Raw genomic sequence first — 22,275 nt, 5'->3', positions numbered from 1 at the left:
ACAGGAACACAGCCTCTCAAGTTTGACAGTCTTGTAGCATCGCTCCTGACATGGACTTGAGTCAAAAAAGCAGGCAGTGAAACTCGTCAACACTGATTGCTTAGGAGCTGTTAATATGAGTCTGGATGGGTTCGCAGAAAAACTCTCACTGCATATCCAGACTCTAACATTTGTCAATGTTCTCACTGAGAGGCTGACAAGACTACTAAAAACTCCAGTTCCATTCCGAAGGGTAGATACCCTACATAAGGAACTACTCTGTATCTTCTGACTCTTCTCTGCCAAACTCTTGTGAACAAAAGGCAAATAATGACGGGGCATGAGAGGAGTGGGGGAGGTATGTAAGCCTTTGGCTGGGGTGTCTTTGCCTCCTCCTAGTGGACAGGTTCAGTATTTCCCACAAGTAAGGAATGAAGCCGTGGACTCTCCTTATATTAAGATGGAAAGGCAGTTTTCTAAATAATATATCACTTATTTTTCCATCTCAATGTCAGTGTTTTTACCATTTGTTGTCAGACACTGTATAAATAATAATGGCCGACATGGTACAATAGTATAATAAAGGATAACAAAGACATAAAATTAAAGTGCGCCTGTTCTCTCTAGCCCATAAGCATGAATTTGATGGTACATTTCCTATAAAGTGTAAGCTTTATTAAACTGTAGGATAACATACATCTACCAGGCATTCTTGAAGTACCCAACAATGTTTGTCATTACCACCTGCTGGTAGAAGTCTGTTCCATGCATCAATACCCCATCTGTGAAATGCAAAGTGAACTAATCTTCAACAGGGAAGAATCATTGTGAACTTAGAATAACATTCTAATCTATTCCCTCAACAAGAAACAAAGCCAGTAGCCCTTAATGATATCCGGTAATCTCTCTATCAAAAGCTGCCCAGGAAATAAGTGTCACCTGCAGCCATGTACGCACCGAGTGATTTCACTTGAAAATTGGTCTTCAGACTGGATATCACATGTGTCCTCATTATTCAGTGACTCTGTAAGGCCGGCAAGAGATGTTACAACATTTGCCAACGTTCCTAGACCACCCTGGCTTGTCTCCACCTGCCAGTTACATAAAAAACAGGCTCACTAATCAGAAAGGAAGAGAACATAATAAGCAATTGTAATAACATATGTAATGTAATACAATGTACTACAGTGAATATCTCCTTTAGTTTTGTGTTCTGATTAACAGTTTAAAAACTCTTTATCAGCAAAGGCAGAATGAATCTGTCAGATATGTGACCAATGAGCATTGTCCATAAGCCCCCCATCATGTTTACCTGTTGGTGCAATGAGGTCTGCTCAATTTCCAATAGTCATATAAAACTATTAAAACCCTCTAATGATTCTGCTCAGTGGTCGTTTGTGTTTTTATAATGATTTTTACAATAAAAACAGAATTTATGCTTACCTAATAAATTACTTTCTCTTGCGGTGTATCCAGTCCACGGATTCATCCTTTACTTGTGGGATATTCTCATTCCCTACAGGAAGTAGCAAAGAGAGCACACAGCAAAGCTGTCCATATAGCTCCCCCTCTAGCTCCACGCCCCAGTCATTCGACCAAAGGTTAGGAAGAAAAAGGAGAAACCATAGGGTGCAGTGGTGACTGTAGTTTAAACAAAAAATTTTTTACCTGACTTAAATGCCATGGCGGGCCGTGGACTGGATACACCGCAAGAGAAAGTAATTTATCAGGTAAGCATAAATTCTGTTTTCTCTTGCAAGGTGTATCCAGTCCACGGATTCATACTTTACTTGTGGGATACCAATACCAAAGCTTTAGGACACGGATGAAGGGAGGGAACAAGACAGGTACCTTAAACGGAAGGCACCACTGCTTGCAAAACCTTTCTCCCATAAATAGCCTCCGAAGAAGCAAAAGTATCAAATTTATAAAATTTGGCAAAAGTATGCAGTGAAGACCAAGTCGCTGCCTTACAAACCTGTGCAACAGAAGCCTCATTTTTGAAAGCCCATGTGGAAGCCACTGCTCTGGTAGAATGAGCAGTAATTCTTTCAGGAGGCTGCTGGCCAGTAGTCTCATAGGCCAAACGGATGATGCTTTTCAGCCAAAAGGAAAGAGAGGTAGCAGTCGCTTTTTGACTTCTCCTCTTACCAGAATAGATAACAAACAAGGAAGATGTTTGCCTGAAATCCTTAGTTGCTTGTAAATAGAACTTTAAAGCACGAACAACATCAAGATTGTGTAATAGACGTTCCTTCTTCGAAGATGGATTAGGACACAGAGAAGGAACAACTATTTCCTGGTTAATATTCTTGTTAGGAAGAAAACCAGGCTTGGTACGCAAAACTACCTTATTTGCGTGGAACACCAGGTAGGGTGAATCACACTGTAAGGCAGATAATTCTGAAACTCTTCGAGCAGAAGAGATAGCTATAAAAAACAAAACTTTCCAAGATAACAACTTAATGTCTATGGAATGTAAAGGTTCAAACGGAACCCCTTGAAGAACTGAAAGAACTAGATTCAAACTCCATGGCGGAGCCACAGGTTTATAGACAGGCTTGATTCCGACTAAAGTCTGAGCAAACGCTTGAACGTCTGGTACCTCTGCCAGACGCTTGTGTAACAGGATAGACAAAGCAGATATTTGTCCTTTTAAGGAACTAGCTGACAATCCTTTCTCCAGTCCTTCTTGGAGAAAGGACAATATCCTAGGAATCCTAATCTTACTCCATGAGTAACCCTTGGATTCACACCAACAAAGATATTTCCGCCATATCTTATGGTAGATTTTCCTGGTGACAGGCTTTCTAGCCTGAATCAGAGTATCTATAACTGACTCAGAGAACCCACGCTTTGATAGAATTAAGCGTTCAATCTCCAAGCAGTCAGACGTAGAGAAACTAAATTTGGATGCTTGAACGGACCCTGTATTAGAAGATCCTGCCTCATTGGCAGTGTCCATGGTGGGACAGATGACATGTCCACTAGGTCTGCATACCAAGTCCTGCGTGGCCACGGAGGCGCTATCAGAATCACCAAAGCCTTCTCCTGCTTGATTCTGGCAACCAGACGCGGGAGGAGAGGAAACGGTGGAAAAACATAAGCCAGATTGAAGGACCAAGGCGCTGCTAGAGCATCTATCAATACCGCCTTGGGATCCCGGGACCTGGACCCGTAGAGAGGAACTTTGGTGTTCTGACGGGACGCCATCAGATCCAACTCTGGGGTGCCCCATAGCTGAGTCAGCTGGGCAAATACCTCCGGTGGAATTCCCACTCCCCTGGGTGAAAAGTCTGACGACTTAGAAAATCCGCCTCCCAGTTGTCTACTCCTGGGATGTGAATTGCTGAGAGATGGCAGGAGTAATCCTCCGCCCACCTGATTATTTTGGTTACTTCCGTCATCGCTAGGGAACTCTTTGTTCCCCCCTGATGATTGACGTAAGCTACAGACGTGATGTTGTCCGACTGAAATCTGATGAATTTGGCCGCCGCTAGTTGAGGCCATGCCTGAAGAGCATTGAATATCGCCCTCAGTTCCATAATGTTTATCTGGAGAAGCCCTGAGCTTTCAGGGAGTCCCTGACCGCACCCCAGCCGAACAGACTGGCGTCGGTCGTTACAATGATCCACTCTGGCCTGCGGAAACATATTCCTTGAGACAGGTGATCCTGAGACAACCACCACAGAAGAGAATCTCTGGTCTCATGGTCCAACTGAATTTGAGGAGACAAATCTGCATAATCCCCATTCCACTGTTTGAGCATGCATAGTTGCAGTGGTCTGAGGTGTATCCGAGCAAAAGGGACTATGTCCATTGCCGCAACCTTTAGTCCGATTGTCTCCATGCACTGAGCCACAGATGGCCGAGGAATGGAATAAAGAGCTCGGCAAGTAGTTAAGAGTTTTAGCTTTTTGACCTCCGTCAGAAATATTTTAATTTCTACCGAATCTATCAGGGTTCCTAGGAATGGAACTCTTGTGTGGGGGGAGAGAGAACTCTTTTTGATGTTCACCTTCCACCCATGAGACCTCAGAAAGGCCAATACAATCTCCGTGTGAGACTTGGTTCTTTGGAAAGTTGACGTCTGAATTAAGATGTCGTCTAGGTAAGGTGCCACTGCTATGCCCCGCGGTCTTAGAACCGCCAGGAGGGACCCTAGCACCTTTGTGAAAATTCTGGGAACAGTGGCCAACCCGAAAGGAGAGCCACAAACTGAAAATGCTTGTCCAGAAAGGCGAACCTGAGAAACTGGTGAAAAATGCAGCAATCTTTCTGAAATTTTCACAGTATGTAGCACCCCAAGTTTCAAAACGATTAACCCCTTAATGCCCAAACCGGAGCAGCCTAAAGCCAACACCTGGTTAAATCACTACAGCACCTTGCCACAGCCTTTCTGTGGCCCTACCTTCCCTTAGGGATCAGATTTGGGGGAATATAGCTTCTTTAGGCCCTCAAACATCAGCATGTGAAACAGCATGAACTTCTCTGCAATTCTAACTGTGCATCTGAGGCAATAAGGCCCCTCCCACTCTACTCCGGAGCTGTGAGGCCTAGTAAATCACTCCTAAGTGACTAAAAAACAGCCATGTGGTAATAACCCCAGAAAAAAACCCAAAAGGGCTTTCAAAGTGTCTTGCAAAACGATTTTTCCTTAGCCAATCGATTGCCCTGAATAAGTGTCAACCAGTATATTAGCCCTATTATGTAAGCATTCAATTCCTTACTAAGTCTGTGAACATAGCTTACCCTCCCCTCATGGGGATCTTGTCAGTCTTCTAGCATTATCTCAGTCTTGTCTAGAAATAAATGACCGAACATACCATATTGCAGATCACCCTGCAAACTGTTCCCCCCAACTGAAGTTTTCTGGTACTCCTCAGTCCTGTGTGGGAACAGCAGTGGATTTTAGTTACAACATGCTAAAATAATTTTCCTCTCAGCAGAAATATTCATCACTTTTCTGTTAGAGAGTAAATAGTACAAACCGGTACCATTTAAAATAACAAACTTTTGATTGAAGATAATAAAACTACAATTCTAACACCACATTCACTTTACACTCCCGAGAGAGACCCTAGTGCTTAGAGCCAGCAAAGAGAATGACTGGGGGGTGGAGCTAGAGGGGGAGCTTTATGGACAGCTTTGCTGTGTGCTCTCTTTGCTACTTCCTGTAGGGAATGAGAATATCCCACAAGTAAAGGATGAATCCGTGGACTGGATACACCTTGCAAGAGAAAATGTATGCTTATTAGATAAAATTTATTTATTTATGGTGGTGAGAGTAAGCAAGCAATTACTCATGGGATTCAACTCCTGGTCACTAGGAGGAGGCAAAGATTCCCAAAGCTCTAAGAGCACTTAAACCCTCTCAAATCTATGATATTCCAGTCTGACATAAAGTCAAGCCCAGAGGCAGAACTTTATCACTTTCTTGTGAAGAGATTTCCTTAGTTAAATATTTTTGCAAGTTATTTTTAAATGAATCTAAAAAAGATGTAAAGAAGAGCGCCTCATAGTGCAGTTTATCCAAAATAAATTTTCAGTGAATAGAAAGTTGCTAACAAGTGACTACTCACAAGGCTGTGTGCAATATGCACAGGCTTTGCAGTCTCCAGCTGACTGATTGGGGCAAGGTCTCCCTCAGATTTCAGTAGACTGGGTACTGGATGTTGTAGCCTCTAAAGATATAAAGAACACAGAACTTCTCCTAGTGCAGGTATATTTATTAGTGCACACACCCTTGTGAGTTGTCACTTGTTAGAAACTTTGTATTCACTGCAAATTTATTTTGAATAAGCTGCACTTTATATCTTTTTTTAGATTCTTCTTGCAAGTCCAATCCTTCCAGAAGAAGTTCAGACTCAGGAACTTTAAAAGCACAACTTTATTGTTTCTTTATTATAATTTTTTTTTTTTTATCCTTATTCAATTTTTAATTTTAATTTTTCACAATTATTGATGTTATAACAATTGTATTGTATATACATGATTGCACATAACTGCACATTTTCCCATTATTATTATTATCTTTTTGATTTACACATAGAAATACCCAAAGAACACACAAATTGAAACCTAAGTTTTATACACATCCATTTAATTTTCAGCATCTTTTTTTTATAACACAACCATTTATAGTTGCACCCTCTGCAAACCTCCTACTATAGGAATTTGCATGAGATATTTTGAAATTAAATTTTAAATTAGGAAGTTACACTAAAACACCAATTCAAAATGGAGAATAAAGCAATTTTTAAAGTTTTTTTATATTACATTGCTGCAGCTGAAAAACATAATTTACCTGGCAAATTCATTTTTTTCATATTAGCAAGACTCCATGAGCTAGTGACGTATGGGATATACATTCCTACCAGGAGGGGCAAAGTTTACCAAACCTCAAAATGAAATAAAATTGTGCTTTTTATACAAAAATCATAACTACCATAAAAAAGGGTGGGCCTCATATGAAAAGAAATGAAATTATCAGGTAAGTTCTTACATAAATTATGTTTTCTTTCATGTAATTGGCAAGAGTCCATGAGCTAGTGACGTATGGGATAGAAATACCCAAGATGTGGAAGACCACAGAAGAGTCACTAGAAAGGGAGGGATAAAATAAAAACAGCTATTTCCGCTGAAAAAAATTAAATCCACAAAAAATAAGTCTCTCTCTCATAAATTTCACATAAATTTCAAGAAAAAAAACATAATTTATGTAAGAACTTACCTGATAAATTCATTTCTTTCATTTTAGCAAGAGTCCATGAGCTAGTGACGTATGGGATATACATTCCTACCAGGAGGGGCAAAGTTTCCCAAACCTCAAAATGCCTATAAATACACCCCTCACCACACCCACAAATCAGTTTAACGAATAGCCAAGAAGTTGGGTGATAATAAAAAAGTGCGAAAGCATAAAAAATAAGGAATTGGAATAATTGTGCTTTATACAAAAAAATCATAACCACCTCAAAAAGGGTGGGCCTCATGGACTCTTGCTAATATGAAAGAAATGAATTTATCAGGTAAGTTCTTACATAAATTATGTTTTCTTTCATGTAATTAGCAAGAGTCCATGAGCTAGTGACGTATGGGATAATGAATACCCAAGATGTGGATCTCCACGCAAAAGTCACTAGAGAGGGAGGGATAAAATAAAGACAGCCAATTCCGCTGAAAAATAATCCACACCCCAAAACAAAGTTTAAATCTTATAATGAAAAAAAATGAAATTATAAGCAGAAGAATCAAACTGAAACAGCTGCCTGAAGTACTTTTCTACCAAAGACTGCTTCAGAAGAAGAAAACACATCAAAATGGTAGAATTTAGTAAAAGTATGCAAAGAAGACCAAGTTGCTGCTTTGCAAATCTGATCAACCGAAGCTTCATTCCTAAATGCCCAGGAAGTAGAGACTGACCTAGTCGAATGAGCTGTAATCCTTTGAGGCGGAGTTCTACCCGACTCAACATAAGCATGATGAATCAAAGACTTTAACCAAGATGCCAAAGAAATGGCAGAAGCCTTCTGACCTTTCCTAGAACCAGAAAAGATAACAAATAGACTAGAAGTCTTTCGGAAATCTTTAGTAGCTTCAACATAATATTTCAAAGCTCTAACTACATCCAAAGAATGCAACGATCTTTCCTTAGAGTTCTTAGGATTAGGACACAATGAAGGAACCACAATTTCTCTACTAATGTTGTTAGAATTCACAACCTAAGGTAAAAATTTAAATGAAGTTCGCAACACCGCCTTATCCTGATGAAAAAATCAGAAAATGAGACTCACAAGAAAGAGCAGATAATTCAGAAACTCTTCTAGCAGAAGAGATGGCCAAAAGAAACAAAACTTTCCAAGAAAGTAATTTAATATCCAGCGAATGCATAGGTTCAAACGGAGGAGCTTGAAGAACCCCCAGAACCGAATTCAAACTCCAAGGAGGAGAAATTGACTTAATGACAGGTTTTATACGAACCAAAGCCTGTAAAAAACAATGAATATCAGGCAGATTAGCAATCTTTCTGTGAAAAAGAACAGAAAGAGCAGAGATTTGTCCTTTCAAGGAACTTGCAGACAAACCTTTATCCAAACCATCCTGAAGAAACTGTAAAATTCTAGGAATTCTAAAAGAATGCCAAGAAAAATGATGAGAAGAACACCAAGAAATGTAAGTCTTCCAGACTCGATAATATATCTTCCTAGATACAGATTTACGAGCCTGTAGCATAGTATTAATTACGGAGTCAGAGAAACCTCTATGACTGAGAATCAAGCGTTCAATCTCCATACCTTCAAATTTAAGGATTTGAGATCCTGATGGAAAAAAGGACCTTGCGATAGAAGGTCTGGTCTTAACGGAAGAGTCCACGGTTGGCAAATAGCCATCCGGACAAGATCCGCATACCAAAACCTGTGAGGCCATGCTGGAGCCACCAGCAGAACAAACGAACGCTCCTTTAGAATCTTGGAAATCACTCTTGGAAGAAGAACTAGAGGCGGAAAGATATAGGCAGGATGATACTTCCAAGGAAGTGACAATGCATCCACTGCTTCCGCCTGAGGATCCCTGGATCTGGACAGATACCTGGGAAGCTTCTTGTTTAGATGAGAAGCCATCAGATCTATTTCTGGAAGTCCCCACATTTGAACAATCTGATGAAATACCTCTGGGTGAAGAGACCATTCGCCCGGATGTAATGTTTGGCGACTGAGATAATCCGCTTCCCAATTGTCTATACCTGGGATATGAACCGCAGAAATTAGACAGGAGCTGGATTCCGCCCATACAAGTATTCGAGATACTTCTTTCATAGCCAGAGGACTGTGAGTCCCTCCTTGATGATTGACATATGCCACGGTTGTGACATTGTCCGTCTGAAAACAAATGAACGACTCTCTCTTTAGAAGAGGCCACGACTGAAGAGCTCTGAAAATCGCACGGAGTTCCAAAATGTTGACTGGTAATCTCGCCTCCTGAGATTCCCAAACCCCTTGTGCTGTCAGAGACCCCCATACCGCTCCCCAACCTGTCAGACTTGCATCTGTTGAGATCACAGTCCAGGTCGGAAGAACAAAAGAAGCCCCCTGAACTAAACGATGGTGGTCTGTCCACCACGTCAGAGAGTGTCGTACAATCGCTTTTAAAGATATTAATTGAGATATCTTTGTATAATCCCTGCACCACTGGTTCAGCATACAGAGCTGAAGAGGTCGCATGTGAAAACGAGCAAAGGGGATCGCGTCCGATGCAGCAGTCATAAGACCTAGAATTTCCATGCATAAGGCTACCAAAGGGAATGATTGAGACTGAAGGTTTCGACAAGCTGAAACCAATTTCAGACGTCTCTTGTCCGTCAGCGACAGAGTCATGGACACTGAATCTATCTGGAAACCTAAAAAGGTTACCCTTGTCTGAGGAATCAACAAACTCTTTGGTAAATTGATCCTCCAACCATGTTCTCGAAGAAACGATACAAGTCGATTCATATGAGATTCTGCTAAATGTGAAGACTGAGCAAGTAAATACCACAATACCCTGTTCTCTGATTACAGATAGAAGGGCACCGAGAACCTTTGTAAAAATCCTTGGAGCTGTTGCTAGGCCAAACGGCAGAGCCACAAACTGGTAATGCTTGTCTAGAAAAGAAAATCTCAGAAACTGATAGTGATCTGGATGAATCGGAATATGCAGATATGCATCTTGTAAATCTATTGTGGACATATAATGCCCTTGCTGAACAAAAGGCAGAATAGTCCTTATAGTTACCATTTTGAATGTTGGTATCCTTACATAACGATTCAATATTTTTAAATCCAGAACTGGTCTGAAGGATTTCTCCTTTGTTGGTACAATGAAGAGATTTGAGTAAAACCCCAGCCCCTGTTCCAAAACTGGAACTGGCACAATTAGTCCAGCCAACTATAGATCTGAAACACATTTCAGAAATGCTTGAGCCTTCACTGGATTTATTGGGACACGGGAAAGAAAAAATCTTCTTGCAGGAGGCCTTATCTTGAAGCCTATTCTGTACCCTTGTGAAACAATATTCTGAATCCAAAGATTGTGAATCGAATTGATCCAAATTTCTTTGAAAAATCGTAATATGCCCCCTACCAGCTGGGCTGGAATGAGGGCCGCACCTTCATGTGGACTTGGTAACTGGCTTTGGCTTTCTAAAAGGCTTGGATTTATTCCAGACTGGAGATGGTTTCCAAACTGATACCGCTCCTGATGGGGAAGGATCAGGCTTTTGTTCCTTATTGTGAGGAAAGGAACGAAAACGATTAGCAGACCTAAATTTACCTTTAGATTTTTTATCCTGAGGTAAAAAAGTTCCTTTCCCCCAGTAAACAGTTGAAATAATAGAATCCAACTGTGAACCAAACAATTTATTACCCTGGAAAGAAAGGGAAAGCAAAGTTGACTTAGAAGACATATCAGCATTCCAAGTTTTAAGCCATAAAGCTCTTCTAGCTAAAATAGCTAAAGACATATACCTGACATCAACCCTAATGATATCAAAGATGGCATCACAAATAAAGTTATTAGCATGTTGAAGAAGATTAACAATGCTATGAGTATTATGATCTGTTACTTGTTGTGCTAAGGCTTCCAACCAGAAAGTTGAAGCTGCAGCAACATCCGCCAAAGATATAGCAGGTCTAAGAAGATTACCTGAACATAAGTAAGCTTTTCTTAGAAAGGATTCAATTTTCCTATCTAAAGGATCCTTAAAGGAAGTACTATCTGCCGTAGGAATAGTAGTACGTTTAGCAAGAGTAGAGATAGCCCCATCAACCTTAGGGATTTTGTCCCAAAACTCTAATCTGTCAGATGGCACAGGATATAATCGCTTAAACCGTTTAGAAGGAGTAAATGAATTACCCAAATTATTCCATTCCCTGGAAATTACTTCAGAAACAGCATCAGGGACGGGAAAAACTTCCGGAATAACTACAGGAGGTTTAAAAACCATATTCAAACGTTTAGATTTAGTAGCTGTAATTTATATTACATTGGAATGACTACAAGGAGCATGGGCACACGCATAACTGAACACCTCAGCAATATTAGAACAGCCCAAAGAGACATAGACAAATCCAAACAAATTACTAGTGTTGCCAGGCATTTTCTCCGCTATCATAATGGGAAAACCAGTGCCTTAAAATGTTGGGGTCTTGAAAAATTGAAGCCCGGAATAAGAGGGGGTAACACTGAGGATAAATTGTTACAGATGGAAACCAAATGGGTTTTCAATCTTAATACTGTCATGCCCCAAGGCATGAATGAGTATAACAATTACTGGGTGTATATCTGATCTGCTATGACTGGCAAAAAGTTTATTCCATGTAGTTATTAACATAGCCCACTGTATTCAATTCTATAATTTGGTGAGCTTGTATCACTTCATAAAAATTATAGGAATACTGTTATTTAAATGAGCATATACATCCTTGGACTATTAGTCCGCTCCTCTGTCCCAATCGTTGTATAATGTATATATATTTTAGATCTAGTAAATTAAAGATCTTGAGTCAACGTTATATATTTAAAGATTGGGACCCAGAAGAAATATTATATATTTATGCATTTACGCAATATAGATCATAATCCATATAATGTAATTTCCATCTATAAGGTAATTTTTGTGGGTTCATAGTAATCGATCCTTCAAAATGGTAGTGATACTTCATAAAGAAGAACTGTAACTTTGACTATTGGACAATCACAATATAATCCTAAATCACATATATACTGCATTACCGGTACATGTTCAGGCATGCTGGGTGTGATTTTATAAATATGACAGACAACAGTGAGGTATAAGTGGACAGCTTATTTTACTCTTTGTTTGATATCCATATCATAATCTTAAATCATATCAGTATGGCAGTATTTGTATAATGGTAAATATAATGCAGGTAAATTTAAAGGGTTGTTAATAATAGTATTTCCATAGGCCTAGATTTGGAGTTTGGCGGTAGCCTAAAACCAGCGTTAGAGGCTCCTAACGCTGGTTTTAGGCTACCGCCGGTATTTGGAGTCACTCAAAATAGGGTCTAACGCTCACTTTCCAGCCGCGACTTTTCCATACCGCAGATCCCCTTACGTAAATTGCGTATCCTATCTTTTCAATGGGGTTTTTAGAACTCCGGTATTTAGAGTTGTTTCTGAAGTGAGCGTTAGACATCTAACGACAAAACTCCAGCCGCAGGAAAAAAGTCAGTAGTTAAGAGCTTTCTTGGCTAACGCCGGTTTATAAAGCTCTTAACTACTGTGCTCTAAAGTACACTAACACCCATAAACTACCTATGTACCCCTAAGCCGAGGTCCCCCCCACATCGCCGACATTCGTAAAAAATTTTTTAACCCCTAATCTGCCGACCGCCACCTACGTTATACTTATGTACCCCTAATCTGCTGCCCCTAACACCGCCGACCCCTGTATTATATTTATTAACTCCTAACCTGCCCCCCACAACGTCGCCTCCACCTGCCTACACTTATTAACCCCTAATCTGCTGACCGCAAAGCGCCGCCACCTACGTTATCCTTATGTACCCCTAATCTGCTGCCTCTAACACCGCCGACCCCTATATTATATTTATTAACCCCTAATCTGCCCCCCTCAACGTCGCCTCCACCTGCCTACACTTATTAACCCCTAATCTGCCGACCGGACCTGAGCGCTACTATAATAAAGTTATTAACCCTAATCCGCCTCACTAACCCTATAATAAATAGTATTAACCCCTAATCTGCCCTCCCTAACATCGCCGACACCTAACTTCAATTATTAACCCCTAATCTGCCGACCAAATCTCGCCGCTATTCTAATAAATGTATTAACCCCTAAAGCTAAGTCTAACCCTAATACTAACACCCCCCTAAATTAAATATAATTTAAATCTAACGAAATTAATTAACTCTTATTAAATAAATTATTCCTATTTAAAGCTAAATACTTACCTGTAAAATAAATCCTAATATAGCTACAATATAAATTATAATTATATTATAGCTATTTTAGGATTAATATTTATTTTACAGGTAACTTTGTATTTATTTAACCATGTACAATAGCTATTAAATAGTTAAGAACTATTTAATAGCTAAAATAGTTAAAATAATTACAAATTTACCTGTAAAAGAAATCCCTAACCTAAGTTACAATTAAACCTAACACTAGACTATCAATAAATTAATTAAATAAACTACCTACAATTAACCTAACACTACACTATCAATAAATTAATTAAATACAATTGCTACAAATAAATACAATTAAATAAACTAGCTCAAGTACAAAAAATAAAAAAGAACTAAGTTACAATAAATAAAAAAATATTTACAAACATAAGAAAAATATTACAACAATTTTAAACTAATTACACCTACTCTAAGCCCCCTAATAAAATAACAAAGCCCCCCAAAATAAAAAAATGCCCTACCCTATTCTAAATTACTAAAGTTCAAAGCACTTTTACCTTACCAGCCCTGAACAGGGCCCTTTGCGGGGCATGCCCCAAGAAATACAGCTCTTTTGCCTGTAAAAAAAAAACATACAATACCCAAGCCCCCCAACATTACAACCCACCACCCACATACCCCTAATCTAACCCAAACCCCCCTTAAATAAACCTAACACTAAGCCCCTGAAGATCATCCTACCTTGTCTTCACCTCACCGGGTATCACACCGATCCGTCCAGAAGAGCTCCTCCGATGTCCTGATCCAAGCCCAAGCGGGGGGCTGAAGAGGTCCATGATCCGGCTGAAGTCTTCATCCAAGCGGGGCAGAAGAGGTCTTCCATCCGATTGAAGTCTTCATCCAATCGGCATCCATCCGGAGCGAAGCGGCAGCATCCTGAAGACCTCCACCGTGGAACATCCATCCTGGCCGACGACTGAACGACGAATTACGGTTCCTTTAAATGACGTCATCCAAGATGGCGTCCCTCGAATTCAGATTGGCTGATAGGATTCTATCAGCCAATCGGAATAAGGTAGGAATATTCTGATTGGCTGATGGAATCAGCCAATCAGAATCAAGTTCAATCCGATTGGCTGATCCGATCAGCCAATCAGATTGAGCTCGCATTCTATTGGCTGTTCCGATCAGCCAATAGAATGCAAGCTAAATCTGATTGGCTGATTGGATCAGCCAATCGGATTGAACTTGATTCTGATTGGCTGATTCCATCAGCCAATCAGAATATTCCTACCTTAATTCCGATTGGCTGATAGAATCCTATCAGCCAATCGGAATTCGAGGGACGCCATCTTGGATGACGTCATTTAAAGGAACCGTCATTCGTCGTTCAGTCGTCGGCCAGGATGGATGTTCCGCGGTGGAGGTCTTCAGGATGCTGCCGCTTCGCTCCGGATGGATGCCGCTTGGATGAGACTTCAATCGGATGGAAGACCTCTTCTGCCCCGCTTGGATGAAGACTTCAGCCGGATCATGGACCTCTTCAGCCCCCCGCTTGGGCTTGGATCAGGACATCGGAGGAGCTCATCTGGACGGATCGGTGTGATACCCGGTGAGGTGAAGACAAGGTAGGATGATCTTCAGGGGCTTAGTGTTAGGTTTATTTAAGGGGGGTTTGGGTTAGATTAGGGGTATGTGGGTGGTGGGTTGTAATGTTGGGGGGCTTGGGTATTGTATGTTTTTTTTTACAGGCAAAGAGCTGTATTTCTTGGGGCATGCCCCGCAAAGGGCCCTGTTCAGGGCTGGTAAGGTAAAAGAGCTTTGAACTTTAGTAATTTAGAATAGGGTAGGGCATTTTTTTATTTTGGGGGGCTTTGTTATTTTATTAGGGGGCTTAGAGTAGGTGTAATTAGTTTAAAATTGTTGTAATATTTTTCTTATGTTTGTAAATATTTTTTTATTTTTTGTAACTTAGTTCTTTTTTATTTTTTGTACTTTAGCTAGTTTATTTAATTGTATTTATTTGTAGCAATTGTATTTAATTAATTTATTTATAGTGTAGTGTTAGGTTAATTGTAGGTAATTGTAGGTAGTTTATTTAATTAATTTATTGATAGTCTAGTGTTAGGTTTATTTGTAACTTAGGTTAGGATTTCTTTTACAGGTAAATTTGTAATTATTTAACTATTTTAGCTATTAAATAGTTCTTAACTATTTAATAGCTACTTGTACCTGGTTAAAATAAATACAAAGTTACCTGTAAAATAAATATAAATCCTAAAATAGCTATAATATAATTATAATTTATATTGTAGCTATATTAGGATTTATTTTACAGGTAAGTATTTAGCTTTAAATAGGAATAATTTATTTAATAAGAGTTAATTAATTTCGTTAGATTTAAATTATATTTAATTTAGGGGGGTGTTAGTGTTAGGGTTAGACTTAGCTGTAGGGGTTAATACATTTATTAGAATAGCGGTGAGCTCCAGTCGGCAGATTAGGGGTTAATGTTTGAAGTTAGGTGTCGGCGATGTTAGGGAGGGCAGATTAGGGGTTAATACTATTTATGATAGGGTTAGTGAGGCGGATAGGGGTTAATAACTTTATTATAGTAGCACTCAGGTCCGGTCGGCAGATTAGGGTTAATAAGTGTAGGTAGGTGGAGGCGACGTTGTGGGGGGCAGATTAGGGGTTAATAAATATAATTAGGGGTCGGCAATGTTTAGGGCAGCAGATTAGGGGTACATAGGGATAATGTAAGTAGCGGCGGTTTACGGAGGCGGCAGATTAGGGGTTAATAATAATATCAGGGGTCAGCGATAGCGGGGGCGGCAGATAGGGGTTAATAAGTGTAAGGTTAGGGGTGTTTTAGACTCGGGGTACATGTTAGAGTGTTAAGTGCAGACGTAGGAAGGGTTACCGCATAGCAAACAATGGGGCTTGCGTTAGGAGCTGAACACGGCTTTTTTGCAGGTGTTGTTTTTTTTTCAGCTCAAACAGCCCCATTGTTTCCTATGGGGAATCGTGCACAAGCACGTTTTTTGAGGCTGGGCCGCGTCCGTAAGCAACTCTGATATCGAGAGTTGAAGCTGCGTTAAAAATGCTCTACGCTCCTTTTTTGGAGCCTAACGCAGCCTTTATGTGGACTCTCAATACCAGAGTTATTTTTATGGTGCGGCCAGAAAAAAGCCGGCGTTAGTTTTTCGGGTCGTTACCGACAAAACTCCAAATCTAGCGGATAGTCTTTAAAACTTTTGTATTCTTCTACTCCAGTAAGTACCGTTATATTGTGAATCGATATAAGGAAACCTTTGAAATATAAACCTTATAGCTTATGGTAAACATTTCTTAGAAATGTAAGATCTTCCTTGTTTGGATGAAACATTGTCCGTATAATGTATAAATTCGTATTTCTAATTTAGCAGTGTTGTTACATGGAATTACTTCTTACACGCTAGCAGCGGAACACTGAGCATGCGCGGCATATCATTTAGTTCCTATAGCCATACAGCACAGTCGGGTTAGTAGGCGTTGTCCCCCTTGTACAACCATTGGATAATAATGGGGCGTTCTTCCTGTAATAAACGTGATTGGATAACTGGGGCTTTCAAATGAGTATTAAGTCTGTGCATCGGTAGCCTCGGGTTTTACCAAATGTCAGTGTAAAATACAGCATTGAGAAAGGCTAGGTCGTAGCCGAAACGCGTTTGCTCCATATACTTTTAATCATGCCATTTCAGTCACTTCAGCCACCTGATGCCGACGTTTCCTGCTATCGGCCAGGAAACAGAGAAGTGACTGTGGGCTTGTTTTTAGTTTATTCACTGTTTGGTAGTAGGTGTGGTAAACGGTAGGGGTATTTACCCCATGTTTTTTAAATATATTCAATTAAACGGTAGGGGTATTTACCCCATGTTTTTTAAATATATTCAATTAAAGTATAGTTTTTTTTTAACTAACTCAACATTAACTTAAGTAAGAATGAGTGCTGCAATAGCCCCTATCTTTCCTTTCCTTTTTTGTGTATTATAATTGTTACTAAGGGGTAGCACCGGAATCTACAGATTCTTTATCTTACTTTACACCCGTGTAGTGCCAGTTTATATATTTCTCTAAATTTAGTATCAAGAGGACCAGATTCCTCTATTTCTAATGCAATTAAGACTTCTTTAAGTAAAGAACGAATAAATTCCATTTTAAATAAATATGAAGATTTATCAGTATCAATTTCTGAAACAGAATCCTCTGAACCAGAAAAATCATTATCAGAAACAGAATCAGAATGATGATGTTCATTTAAAAATTCATCTGAAAAAATGAGAAGTTTTAAAAGACCTTTTACGTTTACTGGAAGGAGGAATAACAGACATAGCCTTCTTAATAGATTTAGAAACAAAATCTCTTATGTTAACAGGAACACCCTGAATATTAGATGTTGATGGAACAGCAACAGGTAATGGAACATTACTAAAGGAAATATTATCTGCATTAACAAGTTTATCATGACATTCATTACAAACAACAGCCGGAGGAACAGATACCCACAAGTTTACAAACAAATACACTTAACTTTGGTAGATCCAGCATCAGGCAGCAATTTTCCAGAAGTATCTTCTGATTCAGGGTCAATCTGAGACATCTTGCAATATGTAATAGAAAAAACAACATATAAAGCAAAAATTTATCAAATTCCTTAAATGACAGTTTCAGGAATGAGAAAAAATGCAATGAACAAGCTTCTAGCAACCAGAAGCAAATAAACAATGAGACTTAAATAATGTGGAGACAATAATTGCCGCCCAAATTTTTTAGCGCCAAAAAAGACGCCCACATTATTTGGCGCCTAAATGCTTTTGGCGCCAAAAATGACGCCACATCCGGTGACGCCGACATTTTTTGGCGCAAAAACGTAAAAAAAAAGACGCAACTTCGGCGACAAGTATGAGGCCGGTAATGACAAAGAAAAATTTTTGCGCCAAAAAAAGTCCGCGCCAAAAATGACGCAATAAAATGAAGCATTTTCAGCCCCCGCGAGCCTAACAGCCCACAGGAAAAAAAAACATAATTTATGCTTACCTGATAAATTTATTTCTCTTGTAGTGTAGTCAGTCCACGGGTCATCCCATTACTTATGGAATATATCTCTTCCTAACAGGAAGCTGCAAGAGGATCACCCAAGCAGAGCTGCTATATAGCTCCTCCCCTCACATGTCATATTCAGTCATTCGACCAAAGCAGACGAGAAAGGAGAAACCATAGGGTGCAGTGGTTGACTGGAGTTCAATTAAAATTTAGATCTGCCTTAAAGACAGGGCGGGCCGTGGACTGACTACACTACAAGAGAAATAAATTTATCAGGTAAGCATAAATTATGTTTTCTCTTGTTAAGTGGAGTCAGTCCACGGGTCATCCATTACTTATGGAATACCAATACCAAAGCTAAAGTACACAGATGAAGGGAGGGACAAGGCAGGAACATTAAACAGAAGGAACCACTGCCTGAAGTACCTTTCTCCCAAAAATAGCCTCCGAAGAAGCAAAAGTGTCAAATTTTTAAAATTTTGAAAAAGTGTGAAGTGAAGACCAAGTTGCAGCCTTGCAAATCTGATCAACAGAGGCCTCATTTTTAAAGGCCCAGGTGGAAGCCACAGCTCTAGTAGAATGAGCTGTAATCCTTTCAGGAGGCTGCTGTCCAGCAGTCTCATAGGCTAAACGTATTATGCTACGAAGCCAAAAAGAGAGAGAGGTAGCCGAAGCCTTTTGACCTCTTCTCTGTCCAGAGTAAACGACAAACAGGGAAGAAGTTTGACGAAAATCTTTAGTTGCCTGCAAATAGAACTTCAGGGCACGGACTACGTCCAGATTATGTAAAAGTCATTCCTTCTTTGAAGAAGGGTTAGGACACAGTGATGGAACAACAATCTCTTGATTGATATTCCTGTTAGTAACTACATTAGGTAAGAACCCAGGTTTAGTACGCAGAACTACCTTGTCTGAATGAAAAATCAGATAAGGAGAATCACAATGTAAGGCAGATACTCAGAGGACTCTTCGAGCCGAGGAAATAGCCATCAAAAACAGAACCTTCCAGGATAACAGCTTGATATCAATGGAATGAAGGGGTTCAAATGGAACGCCTTGAAGAACGTTAAGAACTAAGTTTAAGCTCCACGGCGGAGCAACAGTCTTAAACACAGGCTTAATCCTAGCTAAAGCCTGACAAAAAGCCTGAACGTCTGGAAACTTCAGCCAGACGTTTGTGTAGAAGAATAGACAGAGCAGAAATCTGTCCCTTTAACGAACTAGCAGATAAGCCCTTTTCTAAACCCTCTTGTAGAAAGGACAATATCCTAGGAATCCTAACCTTACTCCATGAGTAACTCTTGGATTCGCACCAATGTAAATATTTACGCCATATCTTATGTAAATTTTTCTGGTAACAGGCTTCCTAGCCTGTATTAAGGTATCAATAACCGACTCCGAGAAGCCACGCTTTGATAGAATCAAGCGTTCAATCTCCATGCAGTCAGCCTCAGAGAAATTAGATTTGGATGGTTGAAAGGACCCTGAATTAGAAGGTCCTGTCTCAGAGGCAGAGACCACGGTGGACAGGACGACATGTCCACTAGGTCTGCATACCAGGTCCTGCGTGGCCACGCAGGCGCTATCAGAATCACCGAAGCTCTCTCCTGTTTGATCTTGGCAATCAAACGAGGAAGCATCGGGAATGGTGGAAACACAATTAGCCATGTTGAAGACCCAAGGGGCTGTCAGAGCATCTATCAGCACCGCTCCCGGGTCCCTGGACCTGGATCCGTAACAAGGAAGCTTGGCGTTCTGGCGAGACGCCATGAGATCCAGATCTGGTTTGCCCCAACGATGAATCAGTTGAGCAAAGACCTCCGGATGAAGTTCCCACTCCCCCGGATGAAAAGTCTGGCGACTTAGAAAATCCGCCTCCCAGTTCTCCACGCCTGGGATGTAAATCGCTGACAGGTGGCAAGAGTGAGACTCTGCCCCAGCGAATTATCTTTGAGACTTCCAACATCGCTAGGGAACTTCTGATTCCCCCTTGATGGTTGATGTAAGCCACAGTCGTGATGTTTGTCCGACTGAAATCTGATGAACCTCAGAGTTGCTAACTGAGGCCAAGCTAGGAGAGCATTGAATATTGCTCTTAATTCCAGAATATTTATTGGGAGGAGTTTCTCCTCCTGAGTCCATAATCCCTGAGCCTTCAGGGAGTTCCAGACTGCGCCCCAGCCTAGAAGGCTGGCGTCTGTTGTTACAATCGTCCAATCTGGCCTGCGAAAGGTCATCCCCATGGACAGATGTGGCAGAGAAAGCCACCATAGAAGAGAATCTCTGGTCTCTTGATCCAGATTTAGTAGGGGGGACAAATCTGAGTAATCCCCGTTCCACTGACTTAGCATGCACAATTGCAGCGGTCTGAGATGCAGGTGTGCAAATGGTACTATGTCCATTGCCGCTACCATTAATCCGATTACTTCCATGCACTGAGCTACTGACGGGTGTGGAATGGAATGAAGGACATGGCAAGCATTTAGAAGTTTTGATAACCTTGCCTCTGTCAGGTAAATTTTCATCTCTACAGAATCTATAAGAGTCCCTAGAAAGGGAACCCTTGTAAGTGGTAATAGAGAACTCTTTTCCACGTTCACCTTCCACCCATGCGACCTCAAAAATGCCAGAACTATCTCTGTATGAGACTTGGCAGTTTGAAAACTTGACGCTTGTATCAGAATGTCGTCTAGGTACGGAGTCACCGCTATGCCTCGCGGTCTTAGTACCGCCAGAAGTGAGTCCAGAACTTTTGTAAAGATTCTTGGAGCCGTAGCTAATCTGAAGGGAAGAGCTACAAACTGGTAATGCCTGTCTAGGAAAGCAAATCTTAGGTACCGATATGATCCTTGTGAATCGGTATGTGAAGGTAGGCATCCTTTAAGTCCACTGTGGTCATGTACTGACCCTCTTGGATCATGGGAAGGATGGTTCGAATAGTTTCCATTTTGAATGATGGAACTCTTAGGAATTTGTTTAGGATTTTTAAGTCCAAGATTGGTCTGAAGGTTCCCTCTTTCTTGGGAACCACAAATAGATTTGAATAGAATCCATGCCCGTGTTCCGTCCGCGGAACTGGGTGGATCACCCCCATTAGTAAGAGGTCTTGTACACAGCATAGAAACGCCTCTTTCTTTATTTGGTTTGCTGATAACCTTGAAAGATGAAATCTCCCACGTGGAGGAGAAGTTTTGAAGTCCAGGAGATATCCCTGAGATTTGATCTCCAACGCCCAGGGATCCTGGACATCTCTTGCCCAAGCCTGGGCGAAGAGAGAAAGTCTGCCCCCCACTAGATCCGTTTCCGGATAGGGGGCCCTCTCTTCATGCTGTCTTAGGGGCAGCAGCAGGTTTCTTGGCCTGCTTGCCCTTGTTCCAGGACTGGTTAACTTTCCAGCCCTGCCTGTAACGAGCAACAGCTCCTTCCTGTTTTGGAGCGGAGGAAGTTGATGCTTCTCCTGCCTTGAAGTTACAAAAGGCACGAAAATTAGACTGTTTGGCCTTTGATTTGGCCCTGTCCTGAGGTAGAGCATGGCCCTTACCTCCCGTAATGTCAGCTATAATTTCTTTCAAGCCGGGCCCGAATAAGGTCTGCCCTTTGAAAGGAATATTAAGCAATTTTGATTTAGAAGTCACGTCAGCTGACCAGGATTTAAGCCATAGCGCTCTGCGCGCTTGGATGGGCGAATCCGGAGTTCTTAGCCGTAAGTTTAGTTAATGTACGACGGCATCAGAAACAAATGCGTTAGCTAGCTTAAGTGCTTTAAGCTTGTTCATAATTTCATCCAATGGAGCTGTGCGAATGGCCTCTTCCAGAGACTCAAACCAGAATGCCGCCGCAGCAGTGACAGGCGCAATGCATGCAAGGGGCTGTAAGATAAAACCTTGTTGAACAACACATTTTCTTAAGGTAACCCTCTAATTTCTTATCCATTGGATCTGAAAAGGCACAACTATCCTCCACCGGGATAGTGGTACGCTTAGCTAAAGTAGAAACTGCTCCCTCCACCTTAGGGACCGTCTGCCATAAGTCTCGTGTGGTGGCGTCTATAGGAAACATTTTCCTAAATATGGGAGGAGGGGAAAAAAGGCACACCAGGTCTATCCCACTCCTTGCTAATAATCTCTGTAAGCCTTTTAGGTATAGGAAACACGTCAGTACACACCGGTACCCGCCTAGTATATTATCCAACCTACATAATTTTTCTGGGAATTGCAACCCGTGTTACAATCATTCAGAGCCGCTAATACCTCCCCTAGCAATATGCGGAGG

The 22,275-nt window shown here is 40.8% G+C and overlaps 1 protein-coding gene across 3 annotated transcripts in view; it reads right to left on the bottom strand.

The window, feature by feature from the left end:
* Window positions 1–22,275, bottom strand: part of NR2C2 (nuclear receptor subfamily 2 group C member 2) — a 456,514-nt gene that overhangs the window by 225,729 nt on the left and 208,510 nt on the right. For all 3 annotated transcript variants that reach the window (XR_008403220.1, XM_053720676.1, XM_053720677.1), the window contains one exon: window positions 937–1,070. Coding sequence is in view for 2 of the 3 variants with exons in the window: in XM_053720676.1 (XP_053576651.1) it covers window positions 937–1,070 (134 nt within the window). In the remaining variant the exon portion in view is untranslated. The remainder of the gene's footprint in view (window positions 1–936; window positions 1,071–22,275) is intronic.

This window comes from Bombina bombina, chromosome 7 (genome assembly GCF_027579735.1).
Source record: "Bombina bombina isolate aBomBom1 chromosome 7, aBomBom1.pri, whole genome shotgun sequence".
In the NCBI taxonomy this organism is placed as follows: domain Eukaryota; kingdom Metazoa; phylum Chordata; class Amphibia; order Anura; family Bombinatoridae; genus Bombina; species Bombina bombina.
This window is presented reverse-complemented; position numbering and strand designations above follow the sequence as displayed.